Source organism: Neovison vison, chromosome 12 (assembly GCF_020171115.1).
Source record: "Neovison vison isolate M4711 chromosome 12, ASM_NN_V1, whole genome shotgun sequence".
Taxonomy (NCBI): domain Eukaryota; kingdom Metazoa; phylum Chordata; class Mammalia; order Carnivora; family Mustelidae; genus Neogale; species Neogale vison.
The window spans coordinates 68,191,553-68,217,349 of NC_058102.1; the positions used below are offsets into that span (position 1 = coordinate 68,191,553).

A 25,797-nucleotide genomic window follows, 5' to 3' on the forward strand; every position below is an offset into this window, starting at 1 on the left:
CCAGCCAGGCGTCCCCTAATTAAAAAAACAAAAAAATATTAATTCAACTTAAACTTAAAAAAAAATTTTATTAAACTTTTAATTTTAATTCCAGTATAGTTAATATATAGTGCTATATTGGTATCAAGTGTATTACATAGTGTAAAACATACACAACTTTTAAAAATTATTGTTCCAACTTAAGTTTTAAGGCATTTAGATTTTAGAGGATATTTAAGGAAAAGGTGGGCTTATGACTGAAAACTAGCAAGATAAATATTTTTACCTTAAACATTTTTAAAAAAAATTTCATACTGAACCCCAGAGTTTAAAGAACAATTGGATGTGAAAGATAAGAGTGAACCAGATGCTTAAGGACCAAACAATAAGCATATTTCTACAAGGTCATACCTAATTGTGCACTTCCTGAATCCAGATGACATTAGGATGTTTAATGTATTTCTGGGATGATGGGACATTTCAAATTTAACAGACTTGTTTTTAATCCCACAGATAACAGAAACGAGTAACGCTTTCTGCTTGCACTTAATGTGCTTCTAATATATAGGCAGATTGATGTGGCAGGTGCTCTGCTGTGCTCACGGCATAAGATCCAGTGTGGAGGGGAGACATCCTATTTATCAGCATTAAAAAAGTTCTTACCGAAACGGGAGACTGAGAAAAGGGCCCGCATGAGCTTTATGAATCCAGGCTGATAAGTACTATGGAACATAATGACATGATCATTTACCAGAAAATATTTTACTCTAAGAGAAAAAGAGTTGAACTAAGATTTGTGCAGAAGCCAGACCAGGTGTTGCGTCAGTAACTGGACTTCCCTGCAGTTATTTCTAGCTTCAGATGTGGTACCACAGTTCTGCCCAGTGTCTCAGTTGCAACTTATTTCTAATTCCTAGATTGTGGTGGGTGATAAAGTTGTTCTGATGCCTGTGAACGCGGGACAGCCACTGCACGCCAGCAACATAGAGCTTCTCGATAATCGAGGGTGCAAGGAGGTGAGTTTGGGAGGAAAAAAAATGGGTTTGTCTATTTTTATCATGAAAGGAAGAGAAGTCATACAGCTTCATTCGTTGTTTTCATGAATGTAATTGTGTTAATTAATATTCCTAAGATCTGTGTAGGTGGTGATTGCTATCTTTGTGTAGTATTTGTGTTGAGGTGCCTATCTTATTGGCCACAGTTATCTTTTTTCTCTTTTTTACTAGTTGGAGGAACAATTTGTGGTACAAATGGAGCTGCAGTTTTATAATTTAACATTTCTTCATTAATAGGTGAATGCTGTTAATTGCAACACTAGCTGGAAAATCACTTTATTCATGAAATACAGTTCCTATCGAGAGGATGTACTAAAAGGAGTAAGTATGTGCTACGTGGAACATTTGCTTGAAGAATGGAAGGTTGTCTTCCTGAACTTCTGGATGTAAAACCTGTGTATTCACTAGTATTCATAGTTCAGGAGATGTTTATAAACCTTGATAGTCATGACAGTGTTTCACTGAGTTTTCTTCTCTATAGTATGACATGTGTACGTAATCATTAAAAGCCAAGTAAGTAGTAGAAGGGCCCAGAGTATCAAAACCAGGAGACATCTGCTAATTATGTGTATTTGTCCTGACTTTTCTTGGAAATACATTGTTCTCTTCCTGTTTTCCTAGGGTGATGTTGTTAGGCTGTTTCATGCAGAACAAGAGAAGTTTCTGACTTGTGATGAATATGAGAAGAAGCAGCACATTTTCCTTCGGACAACCTTGCGTCAATCAGCCACTTCTGCTACCAGTTCTAAAGCGCTCTGGGAAATAGAGGTGTGCAAATAATGTTTGGATTTTAATAAATATTTATATAAAAAGACAAGGTTACTAAGCTGATTATTTTATTGTTATAGACATCATTTATGATAAATCCATAAATCAGTAATATTTGTGGACTAACTTGTACCTCTTCATTACTGTGATGAATTTGAAATGTTGCTACTTCCTTTTCCTATACTCTCTGGGGCATCTCTTTTCCTGTCCCCTCTCTCTCTTCTCTCATCTATTAAGGGAATGGAAAGATGCTGCCTTTTAAAAATCCCTTGTGAACTGTTGTCAACACTGATCTTCCCTCAAGTGATGTGCCTCAGATGGCATTGGAGTTATGATGGAACTTTCACTCACTTCCGGTATCAGAACTACACAGTCACTGAGAAGAACAGTTGTTTCTTCTGGAGATGCCACTTTTATTGGCTGAAGAGACCCATAGTTAAGAATTCATCCATCCTTTAAAAAGTTTTTCTTAAATGTTGCCAATAGAGAGTAATTAAGAAAATGTAAGGTGTGGATTTTTCTTTTTTTTTCAAAAGATTTTATTTATTTATTTATTTGACACATAGAGATCACAAGTAGGCAAAGAGGCAGGCAGAGAGAGAGAGAGAGAGAGAGGAGGAAGCAGGCTCCCTGCTGAGCAGAGGATGTGGGGCTCGATCCCAGGACTCTGGGATCATGACCCGAGCCAAAGGCAGAGGCTTTAACCCACTGAGCCACCCAGGTGCCCTGTAAGGTGTGGGTTTTTCTTTAAGGGGTCTTTCTATACAATGAAGGAGATAAGAGAGACATAATTACCTGTGAACAAGCCAACATACAATGCATTCCATCCTGATTTAATGGACATCCAGACTTACAGCTGTGGTTCTCAACCATTTTAAACCCATCACTTCCCCTTTATAGCATGTATTTTGTGGTACTTCTTTAATTTTTTAAAATGAAATTTATAGGTAATATTATTTATAGATTTACATGAGTAAAAATGAATAATATCCCTAAATTCCAATTTAGAAAACATGAAAGGAAAATAATTTATAATAAATAATTGATAATAAAAACAATATGTATTTCAATATGTAAATAATTATTCTAGTAGATATAATATCTGTACCCACCTTGAATGAATACATTTGGATTTGAAAGACAAGGTAGAAAATGAGGATCAGAAGACATTCTATGCAGGGGCACCTGCGTGGCTCAGTCAGTAAAGCATCTGCTTTCAGCTCAGATCATGATTCTGGGGTCCTGGGATGGAGTCCCTTCGTGGGCTCTCTGCCCAGCCAGGAGCCTGCTTCTACCTTTCCCTCTACCTCTGCCTCTGCTGCTCCTCCTGCTTCTCTCTCTCTCTCTCTTTCTCAATTAAATAAAAAAATCTTAAAAAAAAAAAAAGACCTTCTATACAAGTACAGGAAAATGAAAGAGCAGGGGTGAATGTGGGCTTGTAAATATCTCATGATCTCGTGTTAGGGGAAGTAATAACAGAACGCACTTATTTGTACATGATTTTAAAAAAGAAGGAAATAAACATTAATATAGGGATAACAACATAAATTACAGACTCTTGAAACAGCAAATGAGGAAGTATGATGTTTATGCCAATGAGCTGAGCCTTAGTTATAAATGTAATATCAGAATGATTCTCTAAATTATGACATGGTTTAGAATAGAGATGAACTAGTACAAAAAGCATATTTTCTATCTTGAAACCCTAGTACATATTGAGGCATACTTTCAGTCTCTAGCATTCAGAAGAGACCTTATCCTTCAAGAGGATAGGTTTACAGGGAATTGAGAAAATCTTAGGAAAAACCACCATCACCAAAACTACATGATATTCTTCTAAGAAATCTACCTGACAATGTCTCTTATCAGGGTGAAAGATAACCATCAGCTCTCAAATAAATACATAATTAAAATATGTATTTTTCACACCATAGACTTCTTATCATTGTGCTCTAAAGAATTAAAGAAATACAGGGAGAGCAATAATGGGAGGTATAATTTTAAAGCTTTCTTAATGAAATATAGTCATAAAAAAGTCCTATAGTGACTTCCCTATACAGTGAGTTCCCCTTATTTCCTATGTCTCTGCCTACATGGTATTTGGCTCTAAGTCTTTTAAAGGAATTGAGAATCTTCTCTCTTATGTATTTACTATTAGTTTTATAGATTTTGCTGTAACTGTATCACTGTGTTGTCATCCTTTCCAACAAGGCGTGTAGTCGAAAATACTGTAATTACTACAGCCCACCAAGCAGTCATCATGGAGAGAATGAATCCATTATTTAATAATTCTGAAATAATGTCTTGAATTCATTTAAGCTTCCCTCTCCGTAGTGGATTTCCCTTCAATTATTGGACTTTTCATCTGACTTGATATGAAAACTTTTTAATACGATTATTTGTGAAAGTGTTACCAGTTTATATTTGTGGGTGGTTCATTTGTGCAGGAGGCTTGAACGAGGTGGGCTGTGGGACATTTCTCTACTGTGTGCAGTATCAGCCAGTGTGATCGAGGCGAAGAGATATTTGGTGTAGCAAATTAGGTTTCAATGTTACTGGAAGGACTGGACAGGGAAAACCAGGGTAGGGAATGCAGTCTTTTTCTTCCTTCCCTTCCTTCCTTCCTTCCTTCCTTCCTCTCTCTCTCTCTTTCTTTCTTTTTAAAGATTTTATTTATTTACCTGACAGAGAGAGAGATCACAAGCAGGCAGAGAAGCAGGCAGAGGAGGAGGGGGAGAGCAGGCTCCCCACCAAGCAGAGAGCCCGATGAGGGGCTCGATCCCGGGACCCTGAGACTGTGACCTGAGCCAAAGGTAGAGGCCCAATCCGCTGAGCCACCCAGGCGCCCCAGGGGACACAATCTTATTGGAAGATCAGGCAAGGCTGAAGGTCTCGCTGCTCCTCCTCTGAGCCCTCCGACCTCTCCTCCCTTGCTTCAGGAGGCTGCCTGAGGCACCTGCCACCCCTTTACTAGAACCTGAAGAGGAAGCATTCTTCTACTTTTCTCTGCTTTCCATCCTAATGGAAGGACCCAGAACCCTACTGCTGAGGCTTCCCACTCCAGGATACAGAGAGAGGAGCACTTGGAGGGGTGGGTGGGTCCTGAGTGCCACAGACAACGTCCAGCCTGGGCTCGATCTCCTGTGACCTGCAGCATATATGGTATTTTAGCCAATACCCCATAATGCCCGTAGCATCCCTCTAAAGTCACTGTGATGGATGAAAACACCCTCCTTTCTGTATGTCCAGTTGTCCCCTAGTGAGTTGTACTGACATTGCTAGATCGACTATTGTCTCGGATAGTTCTTAGTCTGGGACCCTGGGGAGCTTCGGGTTCTGTGTGAACTTCTAGCAGCTGTACACAAAATGTGTGTGCGTGTCCGTGAGACAACCAATAGATTTGATCAGTGTGTCAGAGGTATCTGTGCCTTTGCCAAAAGTGTTCGAGGGTAGCTGGTGTGATTAGCAAAAGATTTGTGGAAGAAGTTTGATTTGAGAACTTAGAACTTAGCCTTGGAAGATGGGTAGCGTTTTGGCCACAGGATTTTTTTTTTTTTTTTAAAGACCTCATTCACTTTGAAGTATTTTCCTAATTATTACATTATTTGAGCCACCAGGGTAGGGGAAGACCTAGAAGCTAGAGTTTAGAAAAAGGATTAGAAAGTTTATATGTAGTAGCACACAGAATTTGAGGCTGGGGCAGGAGTCCAACCGGGGGTGGGGGTCAGCATTAACAAAAAGAAGGTAACCTGTTGGGGGAGAATAATAAAAAATATTCTGCTAGTACTTAATCTTCAAAACAATTAAAATCATTTTGCATGTGACTAAACTGGCTTGAAGATGTCAAATTACTTGCCATGATCATACCATAGGAATTGGCGGAGCTGGGACTCAAACACAGTCATCTTCAGACAGTGAAATGTCGGCTTTGCTGCTGCCCCAAGCCGCCTGCTTCAGAGCCTCTCCTTTTACTCTCAGTGAGCCTCGTGGCTCAGTATCTGGGGCAAGGCCACTTCCAAGGACAGGTATCAAAGGCCAGGGTATTAATAAAAAAGCACTTGTGGAAAGGGCCAATAATTAAGTTCGTTGAGAGCTCCAGGCCTTGGCATTTGTGGTTCCCTCTGTCTGGAATGCTATCGTCCGATCTCTCTACGTGACTGTTCTTAATCCTGCAGGTTTCAGCTCACATGTCATGTCAGAGTGGCCTGGCCTAATCACCACATCTCAAGAAGCCTTCCCTAGTTACTCAGTCACTTGCTCTGTTTATTTCCTCGTGGCCCTTGCCGAATCTTATTTAGTGAAAGCTCTAGTCTTCTCCATTGCTGTGACCCTGTTGCCTAGAAGAAGGTGTAGAGTAAGCTTTTAATATGATTTGCTGAGTGAATATTTGAGGGACTGATGGGAGAGAATCCCTCAGCATTTCCAGTTTGGGCTGGGAAGCCTGTCTCTTGGAGTAAGACTGTATTTACACTTTTAAGGCCTGAGCATCACGTGTGCACACACTGAGTGAACTTACGTCTCTTTGCTCCTTCGTGGGGGATTTTGTTTTTCTGCCATATCGTCCTCTCAGGCAAACATATATTGGATTTGACAAGTGAGCCTTAACAGGCAAATGCTTTGTATGAACTGTTGGCACTAGCTTGCCAGCAGCATGAATATCTTTGAGACTTTATTGTCATTGCTCTTTTTTTCTGTAGGTCGTTCACCATGACCCGTGCCGCGGGGGTGCTGGACAATGGAACAGCTTGTTCAGATTTAAACACCTTGCAACTGGGAACTATTTAGCTGCAGAGGTAAGACTGATGGATACAGTGCTGTTACATCTCTGTCTCTGAAATAGTGAAATAAACAATTGGGTTCTCCAAAAGAAGCTGTATTGGTAGGAACAGTCATTATACAAAATTTGATTATTGTCTCTCATGATCTGAATTGGCATATAAATTATTCTTAAAGTGTGACTATTAATCGAAGCACTGCAATAATCTTTGTCTTAAAAATTTAGACAACAAGGGGCCCTCTGTGGCTCATTTGGTTAGATGTCTGACTTGTGATTTCTGCTCAGATCATGACCTTAGGGTCTTGGAACTGGCTCTGCATTGGGCTCTGTGCTCAGCCCCAAGTCTCCTTGAGATCCTTTCTCTCCCTTGGCCCCTCTCCACATTCATGGGCACGCTGTCTTTCTCTAAAATAAATAAATGAACCTTAAAAGAAATTAAAACAACAGTAACAACAGAGCACTGGTGCTTGGTTTACTTTAAGGTCAAGTGCCATAGAGTATCTGATTTGCATATTGTATGCTGTTTGTTCTAGACTTCTTTTTTTTTTCCAATTTATTTATTTTCAGAAAAACAGTATTCATTATTTTTTCACCACACTCAGTGCTCCATGCAAGCCGTGCCCTCTATAATACCCACCACCTGGTGCCCCAACTTCCCACCTGCCCTGCCACTTCAAACCCCTCAGATTGTTTTTCAGAGTCCATAGTCTTTTTTATTTAGCTTCGATCTTGCAGAATCTTGGAGACATGATCAACTCACTGTTGGTGTAGTAGAGCCTTGATAGTTTCAGTTATCTTCACTGAGCCTGGTTTCACTAGTGGATGACTTTTATTGTTCAAACCATTGGAGAGGAAAGGCGTTTCTTCCTGAGGCACTGAACTGTCCTAATACTGTTAATAAAAATGGTCAAAACAAATAAAGGTCTTTTCTTTCTCCACTAAAAGCATCTTGACAATCAGGTAGCTACGATGTAACAGCATAGAAGTTTTACAAATGACTTAATTAAAGTTTGGTTATCCAATGTAAAAATAATTTTGAAAATATTTGTTTTTTAGATGGATGAAAATACACATTCATTCTACTCTCCTCAACTCTGTTTCTGTTTTTCAATTTAAGGTTTCCTCTGGGATTCGAAACCAGAATTGGCCTTAGGATTTTTAGTATCCTTATCTGACTTATGGTTTTGGATGTGAGGGAGGATAAGGAACTGGGGGGGGGGCAGAAGTGATGAGAAAGAGGTGTGGGAAACAGAATGTTTCTGTAAACAGGCTGAGCCCTGAGTACTCAACACCATTACCCTTTATATCCTATTAACCTGTGATAATTGTCTTCATAGTGCTTACCACTGTCTGACTCATTGTACATCTTATTTTCTCAACATTCTCTGTCAGAATGTATGCTCTCTGAAGGCAGGGATTCTTTTTGTTTTTGTTTTTGTTTTATATCACACTGTGTCCCCAGCATGTAGGGCAGTGCCTGGTACTTACAAAAGAGTTGATAAATATTTTTTGAATGAATGAATGAGTATATAGAAGCCATTCAGGCTTCTGTAAGCTTAGAGGATGGGAAGAAGACTTTGGGATTTGTATCTGAGTGGCATTTGGAGCCATGTTTGGGCAAATTAGTCTCTCTAAGATCCAGTTTCTTCCTCTGAAAAATGGGGATGATCACAATATTTATATAATACGAGTATTAAGAAAATTAAATGAGGTGAAATGCTTGGCATGACATGTGGGCCATGGTAAGCCTCCAGGAAGTGACGCTGGCATGGTTATATTTATTATGAGAAATAGGGATTACTCTTACTTTTATAAATATCTGACTTATTATTTATGAATCTATTCAAATAAATGAAATATAGCCTTGTAATTTATGGCCTGTTTACATCATGAGTGTTTTGAGGTAACTTTTTTGAAAAATAACACTTTGATGCAAAATTAAGCCTGAGAATCTTGTCTAAAATAAGAATCAGAGAAGTCTATTTCATGTGGTGTAAAAGATAAGAAATTAGTATTAAAATTCTCTTGAATCTTTTATTAGTGACTCTCCCTTAATTTACTTTAATCAATGGCTGTTTTACCTACTGACATTCTATAGAAAACCAACATGATTATACATTATGAGTTTCTTAGTTAATTTCTGCAATTAAAACTTTATCATTGACACATTCAAATGACTGAATTATTAAGAATTAAATTGTTTATTAACTTTAATGAAGATCAAAGACCTCAATATATAAAGGAATTTATTAAAAATTGAGAAATAGAAAGCAGCTCATTCCTTGAAAAGACTTTGAAAGACTCTATTCTGTCTTTAGAGAATATGACTTTAAATGCCAGATGCTATTTTGTCCATTAAAAAGTCTGGTGTACTTGGAGGAGCTCTTCTTTGACCTTTAATACTTGCAATAACATCTTTTTTTATGGCAAGGTGAGAGAAGGAGAATTAAGCATTAAATCATCACTGAAAATGGAAAGCTAGGAATTTATTTTCTACTGGTTTTAACTAGTAAAATAGAATGGATACTTTTGTGTAGTGTTCTACCATCAAAAGAGAAATCTTAACCTCAAAATACTGGCATCCATAGGTTAGGGTTTTATATTTCATTTGTTGGCTAAGGTCCGGTAAGATCCTGGTATAGTCACATCACAGGATGTGGGTGTCCTACTGGTGTCAAAGTGTTTACAGGTGTGGCAAAATCAGTAACTGTCGTTGTCATGTGATAAAAGATTGATATCCAGTTCTAGTTCCGCAATAGGTGAAATTAGCCTCTGACAACAGTTAAAACACAATGCTTATCCTTTTATTATTTTGCTTTTTAAAAATGCCTAGGTCTTTAATTTCAACTCATTCCCAACAATTGGATCTGCAACTTCTTAGCTTTATTTATTTTCTCATATTATACACTTATTCAAAGGAGAGAAAAGGCTCCATGGCTTTTATTTTACTTTTTTTTGTTCTATCTTTAATATCTAGATGCTTCTTAAAAAAATAAGACACACATTGTAGGAAGTTGAAAATGCAAGAGTTGGGAATAATTATTTTTGGAATTCAGAGCAGCGGCAGACACCTTCCTTAAGATTTCACATCATCTTTAGTATATGCTTTTTAAGTGATTGATAAGTGCAGAGCATGATGGAGAATGCTGCAGGGAGAGAAGGAAGCAGGGCACGAAGTCTCTGCTATCACAGAGCTGACCTCCTGGTTTGGAAGTGGAAGACGGTCTACAGTGAATGGCCACGGGATGGTCAGCGGTAGGATCCTGTCAGGCTGATTCTGTGTCCAGGGGGAGCTAGGTCAGCAGGAAATTAGCCAAAGAAGACTCTTGCTTGTGGTGAACTTGTCCCTGGTTCTCCAAGAAAGGAATAAGCGCAGGTGGGTAGAGAAACACAAGGACAACCAGTGTAGAAGTTGCCACGAAGACACAGATAGGGTTGTAGAATGTCCACATCACATGCAGACAATGAAAAAAGGGCAGCCTGGCTCAAGGAAAGGGGGTCTTTTTTTTTTTTTTTAAGGAAAGGGGTTCTAAAAGGAATTACTGAGTGACAGATCCCTTTGCTTAAAGATTTAGGTTGAAAGGTTTGGGTTTGATCTAATCCGTAGGAGGAATAAGGTTTGAAGTAGTTACCTTAGGGGCTGAGGCTGGATGGGTATTTGTAAACATTTGGTAGACACCGGTGATGTCCCTAGAAAATCTAACTTCTGTCCTTGAGGAGCTCTCAGTACAGTGTGATAAGTGTAGTATAGCAATAGGAACAGTGATGTGCTTATGGGGAGGCATTAGGTGCCTGGGAGGCACAAGGAATGCTCAGGAGGCTGGAGGAGGTGCTGCTTGGTGGATGGGTAAGGCACGTGTGTGTGGGGGGGAGAACACATGTTCAGACAGTGAGGACGGCATTTACAAAGGAAAGGAGGTGTGTGCTATCGTACAAACTAGTTCCATGTGGCTAATATATATGTGGATCACACAGAGGCTGTGTGTGACATTGGGAGTGGTGCTGGAAGGCGGGAGGGGAGTAGTAGGGCCAGACATGCAGGGCAGCTGATTTTTTTAGGCCATATTGTTAAACGAAGGAGAATTGGTTTTATTTTTAAAGCATAAAGAGCAGCGTTCTAAATAAATTTGTGTTTAAGGACAACCACTCTAGAATTGCCTTGGCATATGTTGTTTCTTTTAATTAAAATAAATACCATTAAAATGAGAAAGTCAGTTCGTCAGTAACACTAGCCACATCTCTAGTGGCTCAGTAACTTCAGGGTGTTGGAGGGTGCAGATACTAATCAGCACCAGGAAAGTTCCAGTAGACAGAGCTGCTCTGGAGCCTCAGCAACTGGAAGGGATTGCCTCTGAGATGGGGAGCCCCGAGAGGAGATAGAGGTCTGATACCTTCGGGGAATTTTGAGGATTTGAACTGAGGGAGTGGCATTGGTCATGGCAAGAAGGGAAGACATTTTTCAGACATGGAAGCAATAGAGTCGTAATCCATAAATTTGTTTTAGGTGAAAGCATTGGAGGATTCTGGCTTTGGAGAACTGGTGATGTCATTCACCAATTCAGGGAAAATGGGAAGGGGTGCAGCACGGATGAGGAAATAATCCATTCAGTTTTGACTCCGTTTGATTGGAGGTGCTATAAAATGCCCAGGTGAAAATGCCTGATAGGCACAGGGTTCGCATCTTCTGGAAGTTTGGGGATTGGCTCAGCCGACAAGCATCAGCACGGAGGAGATCATCAGGCAGTATGAGGAGAGTGAGAAGGTGTTTGATGCTGAAACTGTGGGGAACATCATCTTCCAAGGGTGGACGACAGACGGGGAGCCTGAGAAGTCAGAGAAACCACTAGAAAATCCGATGGGTTGAGTCACAAATGTCAAGCAAGGGAGGACAGAGTTTCAAAAAGGAGAGAATGCTACCCGAAAGGTCTGGAACACACTGTATTTATGGCATTTGGCAAGAACACAGTCATTTGTGATTGAGAGCATTTTTCGTGGAAACCAGAATCCAGAGGGCAGAGGAATGACAAGGAAGCCAGGAAGTAGAAATAAGGGTGGACTGACTTTTCATATCAGGGCTTTGAAGGAGCAGGAACAGTAGTAAAGGGAAAACAGTTCTATTAGATAGGTTTTTAAAGGTATATTAAAAAAAATATGTATAAGATGAGAACAGAGCCGTTTTTGCCTTAAAGGGAAGTTCCTGTCAGAGGACCAGGATCTGGCCATGCATTACCCTTTTCCCTTAGCCTTTCCATTCTCAACACACATACTGATAATTTGAAATAATATTTTAATGTGCCTGAGGCATTTCTGGTAAATTGGATTATGTAATTCTTGAATTGCCTTTGAGGGTATGGTGCTTATATTGGCCAGTTGTGGCAAAGAGAACCTAGTGTAGTGGGGGAAAAAATCCCACATATACTGCTCACAGTCTATCTGACCTAAAGCAAATATTTAACTTCTCTGAACCTCAGTTCCCTTGTGTGTAAAGAAGATGATAGTATATATTACATGGGATTATTTTGGAATTAGAGAAGATATGGAGTATTCAGCACCTCGCACATAAAATATATTCAGTAACTCTGAAGTCCCCTCACTTCCATTGAGAAGGGGACAAAAAATGTGGAGTCGTGTTGTTTATTATTATTTTCACTACTTCTACTGTTGTTATGGTTACAGTTTTTATCCAGCACTGGTATTTTTTGGTAAGCCAGGTAACTGAAGGCGGTGGGGGGCTGGAATTCAGGGGTTCACCACTGGTTACCTTGTACACGGGATATATATTCAGTAAATACTAGATAATCTAATGGATGAATCAGAGAGAGAGACTGAGGCTGTAAATCCAATCCTTTTACTTTATAGAAAAGGAAACGGGTTCAGAGAGGTGATTCACTTTGTCCAAAGTTCAAACACAAGGTAAGGACAGTCGGGTTCAATGGCAGGCTTGCGTCGCTTTATCTACCCCAGTGGTTCTTAGCCTGGGGTGATCCTGTTGCCCAGGGGCTATATGACCAGGACTGGGGGCATTTTTAATGTCAGAACTGGGGAGAGGGAGCTACTGGCTTCTTGTGGATAGAGGCCAGGGGTGCAGAGAAACATCCAAGCACAGGACACGGGACAGCCACTACAACAAAGAATGGTCTGACCCAAAATGCTGGTAGTGCTGATAACGAGAAACCATGACTCATGTTACACCAACATGGAAACACTCATTTACTGACTGCGTACTGGGTGGAAGCACCATTTTGATTTCATGGAAGCAACGGAGTTGTGAAGAGGTGATACCGTGAAGACAACCAAGGTGATGAACACTTGGTCCTTGTCCTTAGGGAGTTTGCAGTGTAGAGAAGGACATTCATTTAGTCACTGGGACATCTCCTTTGCAATGATGTCCAGCATGTGTGCATATCTGAGAGCACCAATTTTGTGTAATGTTTAAATTATGGCCATGTTAAAGCTCACTAAAGGGCTGCGATCTTAAATCTAAGCACAAAGGAGAAAAGAAACCCTCAAAATTTTACTTATACATATACTTCCTAAACACGATATTCTAATTTAACTCGTACTTACAGGGAGGCCTAGTTTTCCAGAAAACTGTAATGAGACTATTGTTTGTGGAGAAATGAAGGGGACACTATCCAAAGGAAATTAGACTGTTTCATATGCTGATGCTTCTGTAGTCTAATTATAGAGACAAAGCACGTAAATGGCAAGCTATTTAAGAATAGCACTATAAATACAGTGCTATTTTGTTTTAGGGAATTCAGAATTCATTTTGGAGAAATGTACAGTGCTAGAAGCTCATGGACAAAACGTGGAAAAAAAGTATTGAATTGTGTATTAGAGAACGAAGCCATTTGTGGCTTGGTCAGATAATGCCTTCCAGAACACTTACAGTGCCGTATGGTTAAGCTGTCTTCTGTGATGTCTGTTTCCTTGGGCCATACAAGGGAGAAGGTACCATGAGGGGAAGGAGCGCAAACAGCCATGAATTTTTGCCTTTTATACACTGCAGGGTTGTAAGCGCACTCATGGCCATTTGCCCTGGATCTTTTATTGTATCGCTGTACTGGTGCAGGAGAATTCACAGCCAGATCAATGGGAGGGACAGGACTTTTATCACATTTTGAAGGGGATAATACAGGAATCTCAGGAAACCGTTCTTCTCTAGTCATGGGAGCAATTCTAAATCAAGTATCACAGTTTCTGATCTGCTGCTTCTACATTTTCTTTCTTGGGATATTATTAAAGCCATAGGATCCTTCCCAGAGCAAGATAGATTGAATAGTGCAAGTAATTTTATTATTAAAGATACCATTACCCTTTCAATGCCAACTAGCTTATTTGTAGATGGGCCAGACGTCCACCAGATGGCAGTAAACACTTATTTCCTAACGATGCAATGGATTTTGGATTTAATTAATTAGTTAAAAACTTTGTACTCAAGAACCTGTACATTGGTATAGAATTCTAAGAATATTAGGTTTATAGTTTTGAATACCTCTGTGTTTAGTTTTCCATGCACTATATCAGCCATAGTTGGTGGTTTGTATGTTTGCGTATACATATATATAAATAAATATGATGGAAGAATACACAAACCAGGCCCTCCACACACACACACATAAATGTTATATATCAAAATATAAATTGCGCTGGCACATATAAGAACTTAATAAAGGTTATTTTTTACCTTCTTTTCTTTTCTAGAGTTGTCTGTCAGAATAATAGATTGTCTCTGAAATGTCAGGCATTGGAGACCAGAACATATACATATATAATTATTTGAAAAAATATACAAGTGATGATTTTAATGTTATATATCATAAAAATTGATCAAAACACATTTCCTCATAAAAACCAACATTTTTGTTTTAAGAAAATGAGCCTATATTGTGGACTTGGGAGGGATCTGTCTGCTTCTTACTATTGTGTTAGGTGAAAGTTGTACATGTCTTTCATTTGATTGTGGCACAATCATGGTTTTCACTGCCTAACTATTTAGGGTATTTCTCTGTGCCTCTTTCTTTGCCACTTCTCTCTTCTGGCTTGTGACATTCTCTCCTTGACTTCTTCCTTTGGCCATTCAAATGAGGGCTCCCTTCAGGAGTTTGTACTGGGTCTTTGGTCTTCATAGTCTCCCTGTTTTTCACCCCCACGGCTTCAGTGGGCCAGGAATTTGATCTCAGATATCCCACTGCCATTGCAACTCAATAAATATGTCTATGATTGAATCTTTTCTCCATCAAACAGTGCATTTTCTTAGTGCAATGTTGAAAACCTGCATCGTGGCAAACATACTTTTCTGTCTCAGTTTGCACATTCTAATTCTCCTGACTATGTCTCCATGCCATCTTCTGCATTAGCTTTTTCCTTTATATTCGGCATGATTATTTTTGTCAGGGCTCTGCTGCCTTCCTAGAACCACCTCGCTTGGTTTCTTTGCCTCTTTCATCCCTTTTCTCCATCTCCTACTAACCATGGCCAGTTGAGGATTTTTTTAATGTAGTGTTTTTGCAAATGCTTCCCCAGTGATATTCAAAATCTTTCTGAAGATGTAAACCCATTAGTTTATGGTTTAAAAGACCCATTTGTCTGGGCTGACTTGGATCCACCTTGGATCACACCCCTCCTCTTTATGGAGGCAGGAGGGATGTAACATGGTATTGTAACCAAAGGATGGAGTTTTGGAATCATAGGATCTGTGCTTCTGAGTGACCCTACCACTCACCAGTGGTATGACTTTGCACAGAAGACTTCACTTGATGTGCCCCAGGGGCCTCATCTATAAAGTGGGGTGAAGAATCCCTCCTACAAGGGGGTGTCTGGGTGGCTTAGTTGGTTGTGTGTCCAACTTGGATTTTGGCTCAGGTCATGATCTCAGGGTTTGTGAGATCGAGCCCGAGTGGAGCCCCATACTCCAAGCTCAGCAGGGAGTCTTCTTGAGATCTTTTTCTCTCCCTCTGCCCGCCAACCCCATGGGCTGGCTCTTTCTCTCTCTAAAACAAATAAATATACCTTTTTTTTTTTTTTTTTTTTTTTTTTTGTAAAAGAAAGGTATCCCTTCTAATAGGACTGTAAGGGGAAATGAATTAACTTTTATTTTATTTTTTTTAAAAGATTATTTATTTATTTATTTGACAGACAGAGATCACAAGCAGGCAGAGAGGCAGGCAGAGAGAGAGGAGGAAGCAGGCTCCCTGCTGAGCAGAGAGCCCGATGTGGGCCTCGATCCCAGGACCCTGAGATCATGACCTGAGCCGAAGGCAGCGGCTTAACCCACTGAGCCACCCAGGCGCCCATGAATTAACTTTTAAAAGCATATAAAAATATTCCATAAATGATGTTAATGGGTCTTCTCTGAACACGTGTCATTTTCTCATCTCTGTGCTGCCTATGTCCTTCCCCTGCACTGCCTGTGTCCTTTACTCTTTTCTTTCTCTGCCAGTTATGATTCTACCCATTCTTCAAGGCTTATCTTAGATGCTACCTTCTCCATTAACAGTTCTTTTTTAAAAAATATTTTACTTATTTATTTGAGAGAGAGAGCATGAGGCGGGGTGGAGCAGCCGAAGGACAGGTGGGGCTTGATGTGGGGCTCTATCTCAGGACCCTGAGATCATGACCTGAGCTGAAGGCAGACACTTAACTGACTGAGACACCCAGGTGCCCCTCCATGAATAATTCTTGGCTAAATTTGCCCACCACAGATCCCTCCTTCCTCTGACCTGTATTATTTATAAATTATTCATTCTTGTCTTATATCTCTTGTCACATTCTATTTTGTATTACAGCTAACTGTATTTATGTCTTATTTTCCTTCCTAGATTGTACTGTCTCATGGTCAAGGACCATATTCTCTTCATCTTTGCTAAAATACCATATGCCACAATGCTTTGCCCATTATAGATGCTCTATTAATATTTATTGAATAAATGATTGAAGAGCATATTAGGTCTCTCAAAAGGAAAAAAATTCTCTCTCTAATGCCAGATTTATAATTTATTTTTTAACATAAGGAAATATTTCCTTTAAAGTCCTGAAAGATTCAGGAATCTTTACATGCCCATGTCTTTTTTCTTTTTCTTTAGAAATAATATTTTTTTCGGCTCACCCTTAGTCTAATTACTTTAATAATTACTGCTCTCATATTCAGAGGAGGAAAGCAGCAGTATAATTAAAACATACATGAAAGCATATATTTATTTGGTCTTCAATTAATATTGGTGAATTTATATAGGCATAGATTATTTGGGTGGCTTCTCCTCTTCCTCCTTCTTCCCCTCCTCTTCTTCTTTCTCTTCATTATTATTATCACTTTAATGAATTTACTTAAGCAGTAACTCCACATTAATTATTTAAAAAAAACCCACGTTACAGCCAGAGAGACACAAGATGAGGCAAAATCTTAACTGATCAGCACCATCTTTAGTCTTATTGCCAAAGACATGAATATATAAAATTTGATGAAATATAATTGGTATGATTAAGCTTTGGTCATAGACTTTTCTCATTGAACAGATGAGGACTCTGAGTTCCAAGGTTAGGTGACCTTTCCTGAAGCTCATGGATATCTCCTCCCAGGGCAGAGCCTGGAGTCCAGTTCCCAGACTTCTCTTAGGGACTGAACTTAGGGATTGAGATGAGTGACCCAAGAGGGTGAAATATATGAAGACACAATTTCAGAAAGCAATGTCTTTGGGATGGAACATAACTTGCATTTCAGAGGGCATACATGATTTTGTGTTTGACCAAGGTATGTTAATTCCTGTTCCTTTACACATTTTAGGTAGGACACATCATGGTTTCCAGCACGGGTTCCCTTCACAGTGTCTGTGGCCAACCACTCGAATGCTTATTGAATGAATGCTTTGACCATGAGATATATCTTTGGCTAAACATGCTACATATATTTTGGAAATAATTTAGCTATAATTTTAGTATGGCTATTTTTTTTTAATTTGAAAAAAATCTGAATTGTTCAAATTGAAAACAAATTTAAAAATGCGAACCAGTAATGCTTGACTAAAATAGCTAGATAAACCCCTCCTGGGCACTGTGCTGGAACTGACATGACTACTAAAGAAAAGTGTGTCTTCTTGTGTTTGATTCATCAGTACACGAGAAGCCAGTTAATTCCCTATCTTTTTGGCTTTCTACCTTTCACTCTTGGATTCCAAAAGCAAGAATAAGCCGGTTTTGGAATTAATTCTTTTATTTTTCATTCAAGGGAACTTAAGGAGCCTGAGATACATATCTCCAAAGAAAAAGTCCTGCCTCAAATCTGCCTAGTTTCTGGCCTAACACTAAGGGGCAACTTGTAACTGGATTCCCCTTTTCTTGCCCCCTCTCCTGCCTTCCTTTGTTAGTCAGTTTAACTGAGACTCCTGTGATGTGACTCTTGGGCTGGGTTCTCTGCTTTCTTTCCACTCCTCTCCCGTGTACCTCCTCCCTCTCCCCGAATTTCCGATTTGTTTAACCACGATTTAGTTTTCTCTGACTTTCAAATTGGTGTAAATGGAGTCATACAGTGTCTGGCTTTTCTACCTACAATATCTTTAAAAATCAGTATATAACTGATAGTTATAAGTATATAAGTTATAAGTATATAACCTTTTATTAGTTTAGATGTACAACATAATGATTTGGTATGTGTATATATTGTGAAATGATTACCGCAGTTAAGTCTGCCTAACGGCCATCACGACGCATCATTATTGCATGAGAACTTTTAAGATCTACTCTCTTGGCAGCGTTCAAACATGCAGTACAGTATTGTTAACTATAATTGCCATGCTGGGCATTGATTGTATCCTCAGGACATATTTTCTTCTAACTTGAGTTAGTACCTTTTGACCGCCTTTACCTATTGCGCTCATGCCCCATCTCCCACCTTTGGGAACCCAGCCCTCTGTTCTCTGTATCTCTGAGCTCAGTTTGTTTTCGATTCCACAAATAAATGAGATCTTACGGTAGTTGTTTTTCTCTGACTTATTTCAGTTAGCACAGGGTTGTTAAGGTCCATCCATATCGTGGCAAATGACAGCATTTCATTCTTTTTTATCGCTGAACAGTATTCCATTGTCTGTGTCTTTGAGACCCAGCCTTTTTGCCCTATCAGTAGCTCATCGTGTTTATTACTGAGTAGTCCTCCATTGTTTGAAAATGCCACACTTTATTTATCCGTTCTCCTGTTACATGGTAAGCATTTTTGTCTAAATCTAATTTCTGGCTCTATTTTATGTCCCTATCATTGTTTTCCCTTTGGTCTCCTCTGCTCATTGTCCTCAAATGAATGTGTCAGTCCGTTTTAGTGGATTTTCCTGGGGTATGGTCACCTCTGCATACACAGTTCTTCAGCTGGGCAAAGCTTTATTTTCTATTATCTTTGATCATTGCTTGTATCCCACTAATTTTCTCTTCCTTTTCAGTACACCTGTTGTCCATCAATTGATAGGCCCTTCTCTGGTCCTCCCAGGACTACTTGCTTTTTCCTAATTTTTATTTCTTCATACGTTTCCTCTATATTGAGGGATGGCTGTTCCATTTTTTTTTTTTTTTAATGCTCTGCATCACTCATTACCTGCAGCATCAACTGTGCTTTTATTGTTGCCAAAATGGAGTTTAATTTTGTATTTGCGTTTTCATTTTTAGTGAAATCCTTCTTTTTATAATTCTTTATATTTGTATATTATTATTTATGTCATTTGTATTATGTTTTCAGCTGTTCCTTTTATTCTGTTGTCCTTACCTAGAGGAAATGTTTACTTACACTTTCTTTTTTTTAAGATTTTATTTTATTTATTTGAGAGAGAGAGAGACAGTGAGAGAGAGCATGAGCGAGGAGAAGGTCAGAGGGAGAAGCAGACTCCCCATGGAGCTGGGAGCCCGATGTGGGACTCGATCCCGGGACTCCAGGATCACGCCCTGAGCCGGAGGCAGTCGTTTAACCAACTGCGCCACCCAGGCGTCCCTACTTACACTTTCTTGAATATGCCAAGCCATTTCCTGAAAGTTGATTTGGCATCCTACCATAGAAGATGTTCAGAAAGACTCTGAGAAAATAATTTCCCCTTATAGCATGGTTTTTAGTCGGTCCCATGTTGTTTTTCTTTTCCTTCTTTCCTTACTATCCCCAGACAAGGGGGCTCTGTGCAGAACCAGATGGGTTGAGTAGATGGTCATTTTGTTCTATTTTTTAAAAATTCTTGATCCTTTTTCTCAGTCGTTAGCCGGAGGGCTACACTGCCGTTGTAGGTCTTAGGTCCAGCACATGGCGACTCTGCCTACCTGGGCTCTACAGGCCTTGCCTCTCTCTCCTACCCCTTTGCTATTTCTACAATGTCAGGCAGTGTAATTCCCCCATACAAAGCCACTCTTCTGGCTCTTTCTTTCTTCAGGAAGTGTTCTTCGAAAGCCCTCTGCTATCATCTGCCCCCTTGACTCTCTGCCTATTTGTTTTCTAAGCTTTGTCACATTTCTGTGGTCATGAGAGGACAGAGGTAGCAGGGACAGTGAATGGGAGTCCTGGGGAGACAGGTTTCTGCTTAGTCTAACAAGGGCTCCTCAGCGGTACACACTTCTGTGCAGGGTTTTGGTGTCTGAGTGAATGGACAAACAGCGGCAGCCATAGCAAGTATCCTGTGTTCACAAGGCTGTTAGCTTGAAGTGAGGTGGAGTGAGCTGAGTCCTCAGAGAAAACCTTGGGGACGTGTCTGCTTCTCCCTCAGCACCAGCTGCTTTGTGAAGACTGCCAATTCATTGTAGATTTGGGAGTAGGTTGTTTTTCAGTCTTAGTTTTGAATGAAATTCAGACTTTTTTTTTTTTTTTTGCTCTGTTTTGCCTTTGATCCTTTTCAGCACCTATGCTGATATTTAATAATAAGTTGTGAGAACATTCCTCGGAGCTACTAGCCAAGCGCCATTCTGAGACAAACTCTTGACCTTACATTTTAAATGGTGACTTTAATGCCTGGGGTCACATGTTACAGACACCAACTGATTCATGTTCAAATAGTTAAAATCAAGTGAACCACTCATTATTTAGAGAAAAAAACACCTTATAAGTCTGTTGTTTTACAAATTATGAACTAGTTGTTTTAGTACAACACAGACATTTTTTGGGACTGTGTCATTGGACGGGAGTCGGGAGGTATGCATTCTGGCCAGCTGGAAATGTGTGGGCCGACACTCGGCATATCCGGAACTCATCTGTCTTTGTTGACCCCTAACACCCACACAATACTCATGCACTAACCTTCATATCCGATATATATATATATATATATATATATATCCGGTATATAGCTCTTTTTTTGCTCAATATTCTCTTCTTGTGTATATAGCCTGTGGAACATGATACTGAATCATTGTCACTAAGACTTTCCTTTGGTCTAATTCTAAAAAAAATTGAGTTATTGGTTAAAGGCAGATTTTGTGGTGGGCAAGATGATGAATTCTCTTGACGTCTTTCTTGGAGGATGTGAGATTGTCAGCTCTTAACTTGTTCGAAGATGTCAACTATTCTAATGTAAACAAAAGCCATAGACATGACATTTTAGCTCATGTCTCCTGCCACTAGAGTTTGAAGGTGATATTTTAAATAGTAATATTAAGTAATGGTTTCTTTCTTAGTTTTTTTTTATATTGAATTTAGTTAAGGATACAATAATGAAATGAATTAAAGATCATTGATCTTGTTAATTTGCTTTTCATAAAGATTCAAAACTGTTTTTTTAATTTTTAATTTTTAATTCTTTTAGCTTAATCCTGATTATCGAGATGCTCAAAATGAAGGAAAAAATATGGTGAGTGAAATTGTTTTTTTCCCTCCAAAATCCCAAATATATTGTTTATATTTTATATGAACAAATTGAGAAGTTAATAGAAAATTGAAGACGAGGGATTCTGAGAGATTCTCTGACTAGAGGCTGTGGATCACAGATAAAAAGTAAAAGATGACATGGCTTACATTATAAAAAAATGTTCAGTAATGGGTATTTAAGGAGATTTGTAGCAACTTGGAGGCCATTTATGATAGAACACTGAAGGCAGTGGGCATCTGGGAGATACGGTGTAGGTTTAGTTTTCAGAAGTACTTAGATGTTTAGGAAGGAGAAATTGAGTTATGGCATGATATTAAAAGAGGACAATGGAACAATCCTTTCTGATTGAAAATAACTTGAGTTCTATTTACGGGGAGAAATTGAGACATCAAACAGCTGTATGACTGATTTTTCTGATATTCTAAAACATGCTACTCAGAAAATCTCAATCTTATTTTAAAGCCAACTTTCATTAAGATATTTATTATTATGCAGTCTGCTCTTTCATCATCGTTTGTAAAGAGGATGACTGATTATAACAACATGACTTAATTCAATAGAAAATTCTGAAGTGGAGGATATTTGATGTGTTACAGAAAAAACCTGGTTGATGGGATGGATTTATGTACCTATCTCTATGTGTTTATATAGTTTAGCAATCTAGCTAGACATTTTAATGTTAAATAGACACAGTCTATAATTTAATTTTCTTAGGAGTTTAGCAGTCTCTTTCAGAATTGCTAAGGATTATTACTGCATTATTCAAAATTCTATCCTTCCACAGAGAGTGTTGTAATATTTAATTGAAATAATTTCTGTCTTTGCATTGGCTCTTAGCTTTATGTTTTATGAGAATATTGATATGGGGGAGGTGAACCAAATCAGAATTTCTGGACCTGAGTCAGTCCTGTTTGACTTCTTTCTCCATCTGACTATCAGATTTACAATAGAAATAAAGCTGAAGTAACAAGTCATTGGCCTAATGAAAACTGTAATTTGTGTTAAAATGTCCCTAAACACAGAAGTAGGCTTCTTAGATCAGTTGGATCACTCATTTCTAATTCAGTTTTATGCCCTGTGTGGACTCTTCTCTCCTCGGTTTTCAAATAGCTAGCCCAGGATTGTTGGGTTCTCATTTTCCTGTGATTTAGAAAAATGCCATCCATAACCACATTGAAAAGCTTCTTTTGAGAGTCTTTGGTTCTTGCTGTAAGCTGGGCAATAGTCTCTAACCAAAGACTACCAGAAACACACCTGTTCTTGAACGAGTGGAGTTAATGACACGTTGCACTTACATCCCCTGGGAACTGTGGGGCCTCTCAGATGGTGGTAGAAAGAACCTGTGGATTTGGAGTTATACAAGATGACTTTGGGAGGATTTAAGGAAGGGGGCTTACTGTAGACAGGAATGCTGTCAAGAAGAGACATTTTCTCGAAAGGAAGGGCAGGTGAGAGCCAAGCTAAGGTTGTAAGTGCTATAGGAAGCAGCACCCATTAGGGGAGAGGGATCTTAAATAGTGTCTATGGCTTGGACAACATTCCCATTTTGTTAGTGTTCAGACACGATTGTGGAGTGACCATGTCTGATGTTGACATTCTGTGAAATCGGTCGTGTTCACAGGAGGACACTGTGACCTATCCACAAATGTTGAGGTGCTCCTGGCCACATTGAACCTGCCTGATCATACTGGGCCAAACTTCAGATGTCAGGGTTGCTTTTCTCTTGCTCAAGGGTCTTTGTTTATGATATTCTATGTGAGTTCAGCATTGTATGAACCAGGGGAGTTCGACTTCTCACACCACCGTTGACTTGTGTCACTTTGGACATGTCAGATAGCCCTCCTGAGACTCCTTTTCCTACCCATATGTAGGGTTGAGGAGGTTTGCTGTGTGTGTCACCTATATGCCATGAGGTTAACATTCCATCAGATAAAAGGAAACTCTTTGAATCCAAGATGTTAGTAGGTGAAAAATGTATGTTATTTCTATTGAAAAGGCATCACCCCCAAGCTTCAAATTGTGCAGTTGAATTCCATCTCTTTGCTTATCTCCTTTCAGCTACATACTGTTTGGTGAGGCTACTGATGATGGTTCTGGGCAGAGCTGAGTGGGGAAGAAAGAGTAGGGAGGTTTAGGAAGCAGTATAGGATCCATGAGGTTTGCTGTTTGCATCGATCAAGCTTTTAGTTAGACTTTGTAGACGTGTTTCCTTTATGTTTTGAAGTACAATTTTTTCCTTCACCTGTAAAGGTGACAAAGAGCTCTTTTCTGTGAGAGAGTTGTTACCAGCAACACTTTAATTGCATATAACACAGGTGGGTCTGCTTTGCCCTAGAAGTTTATGGCTGGATCTCATCTGCCATCTGAGAGAGGACCAACTGGAGACATTTGATTTCATTTTTTTTCTATCCTTAATCCCTAGCTTGAAAGTAAATAAAACCAAAAATATGGAACAGTAAAGCTAACAATATGGCTTCTCATTTTATAGACCATTTTCCACCTAGCAGTAATTATGTTTCTGTCTAAAAAAAGAAAACGAAGGAGCAGTTAGAGCTTAGCCTGTGAAAAATGAAATCAATTTCCCCAACCAGAATACTATCTCACCTCAGATCTGGGTTCCAGTAACAACTGAGTTCACTGTGACCATGCTAATTATTTTTCTTTCCAAATTTTCCCTCATGTTCTCTATTTAATATCCAGTTAATATTTTTCCTGTAATTTAGAAACCTTTATCAAAATGTTGCCTTCCATTTTTGAAGTCTCAAAGGTTAATGCATGGTGCCACTGAAATGAGGCGGTGTGTGTCGGAGCTCCCATTAAGACCCAAATTGCTGTATTTATTCTACAAAGGAGCCTATTATTTCCAATCTTACAAATGTACAGCATCCACAGGGACCCTGTAAACATTGGAACTGTGTCAAGCCCAGCTGGGAACCTGACAGTCATTAGTTTCTTCTCCTTGAAAGGCTGCATCTTTTCAAATGGCTCTTTGAAGGGGATTTTTTTTTTTTTTTTTTGGACTAACACCACCCATTTGCACATTACCATATTGATGTGGAATGTGATCTGATTTTTCAAGGGAGTGTCTTTGTCTATGCTGGGGATTCTCAACCTTAGCCATATTGATAGATTGGCCTGGAGAATTCTTTGTTGTGGGGGTGTGTCCTTTGCACTGTCGGGTGTCTGGCAGACCTATAGACTCTGCTCACTAGATGTCACTGATGGCCTTCCTGCCCCCCGTTGGGGCAACTAAACATGCGTCTGGAAATTGCGAAAGCTCCCCTTCCTCACCGCACCCCCCCCCCAGGGTCTGGGCTCTCTCCTCATTGATGACCACCAGTCTTTATGCATAGACATACATAAATAGCAGTATTCTAGGAACCATGATACTTGACTGACATGCATTGGAAAATTCTATTTTATAGGCTTTTTTTGGGGGGGGCAGATTATCAACAAAGGCCCCCAAAATTCCTTAAGTTTATACTCTATACTCATGACTGGTAAGGTGGTAAGGAAAAGAATGGAAAAAGGGTCATTAAGAATGAGTTTAAGAGTAACAGTGTCTTAAGGAACCTGGCAAGGCAAGAAGTGTCTGCACCTTTAAATGGCAGGGTTATGTCTGTTATATAAAGTCAGCAGCAAGAGCCCTGGAGGGTCTGACCAAAAACACAGATGCCTGCACATCATTATGCTGCCTTGGCTGTGACCGCACGCAGTCTGCAGCAGCCCCGAAAATGCATACGTTCTTTCTTACAGAATGTCTCTGGCTCCTAACAACAGAATTGCAACGTGATGTCTCTGCTAAAAATTCGATGACTCACAAATGAGTCAACAGAGAAGGTGTTACAGGAGGCTAAGGGCTATGACTCCACTGGCAGGCCCCAGGCCAGGCAGGAGAAGCCAGGAGAGCCATTTGTATAACCCGAGAGGCTGTGTGCCTTTCCTTCCACGTGAAAATGCCAGTTTTATAACAGACCAGCAGACTAGGTTAACATTCTGAGGCTCTGCATTCCCGAAATTGAGGGTTTTGGATAGCTAGCTGATAGGAAATCTAACACCTGTTTAAGCTCTGTTGTACTTTAAATGTATTTTCATGATGCAAGAAGGGAGGGAATTTCGCTTCGGTAATTCTGTGTGGGAAACTCGTTTTTTTGTGTCTTGTTTCTTATTTAAAAAATGTATGGGTTTACAAACAGAAGCCACAGGCATACCATTTTGAACAGAACTGCCTTTCTATTATAGAAATATAATGTTGATTCTTCTTATAGATTGAAGCTTGAGCCATAAATTTAAAAATTGTATATTTATAACTCTTCATTCACGTTTTATTGTTCACAAATTTTGAGGGGCTGTCTTGAAATTTACTGTGGAAGTATTTCCAAAGCAGTGTTTGTTA

The 25,797-nt window shown here is 39.4% G+C and overlaps 1 protein-coding gene across 1 annotated transcript in view; it reads left to right on the forward strand.

Annotated features, from left to right (window-relative positions):
* Positions 1-25,797, forward strand: part of ITPR2 (inositol 1,4,5-trisphosphate receptor type 2) — a 498,632-nt gene that overhangs the window by 102,891 nt on the left and 369,944 nt on the right. The window contains exons 6-10 of the mRNA XM_044226478.1: positions 897-995; positions 1,272-1,355; positions 1,656-1,802; positions 6,500-6,595; positions 21,339-21,383. Of these exons, the coding sequence (XP_044082413.1) occupies positions 897-995; positions 1,272-1,355; positions 1,656-1,802; positions 6,500-6,595; positions 21,339-21,383 (471 nt within the window). The remainder of the gene's footprint in view (positions 1-896; positions 996-1,271; positions 1,356-1,655; positions 1,803-6,499; positions 6,596-21,338; positions 21,384-25,797) is intronic.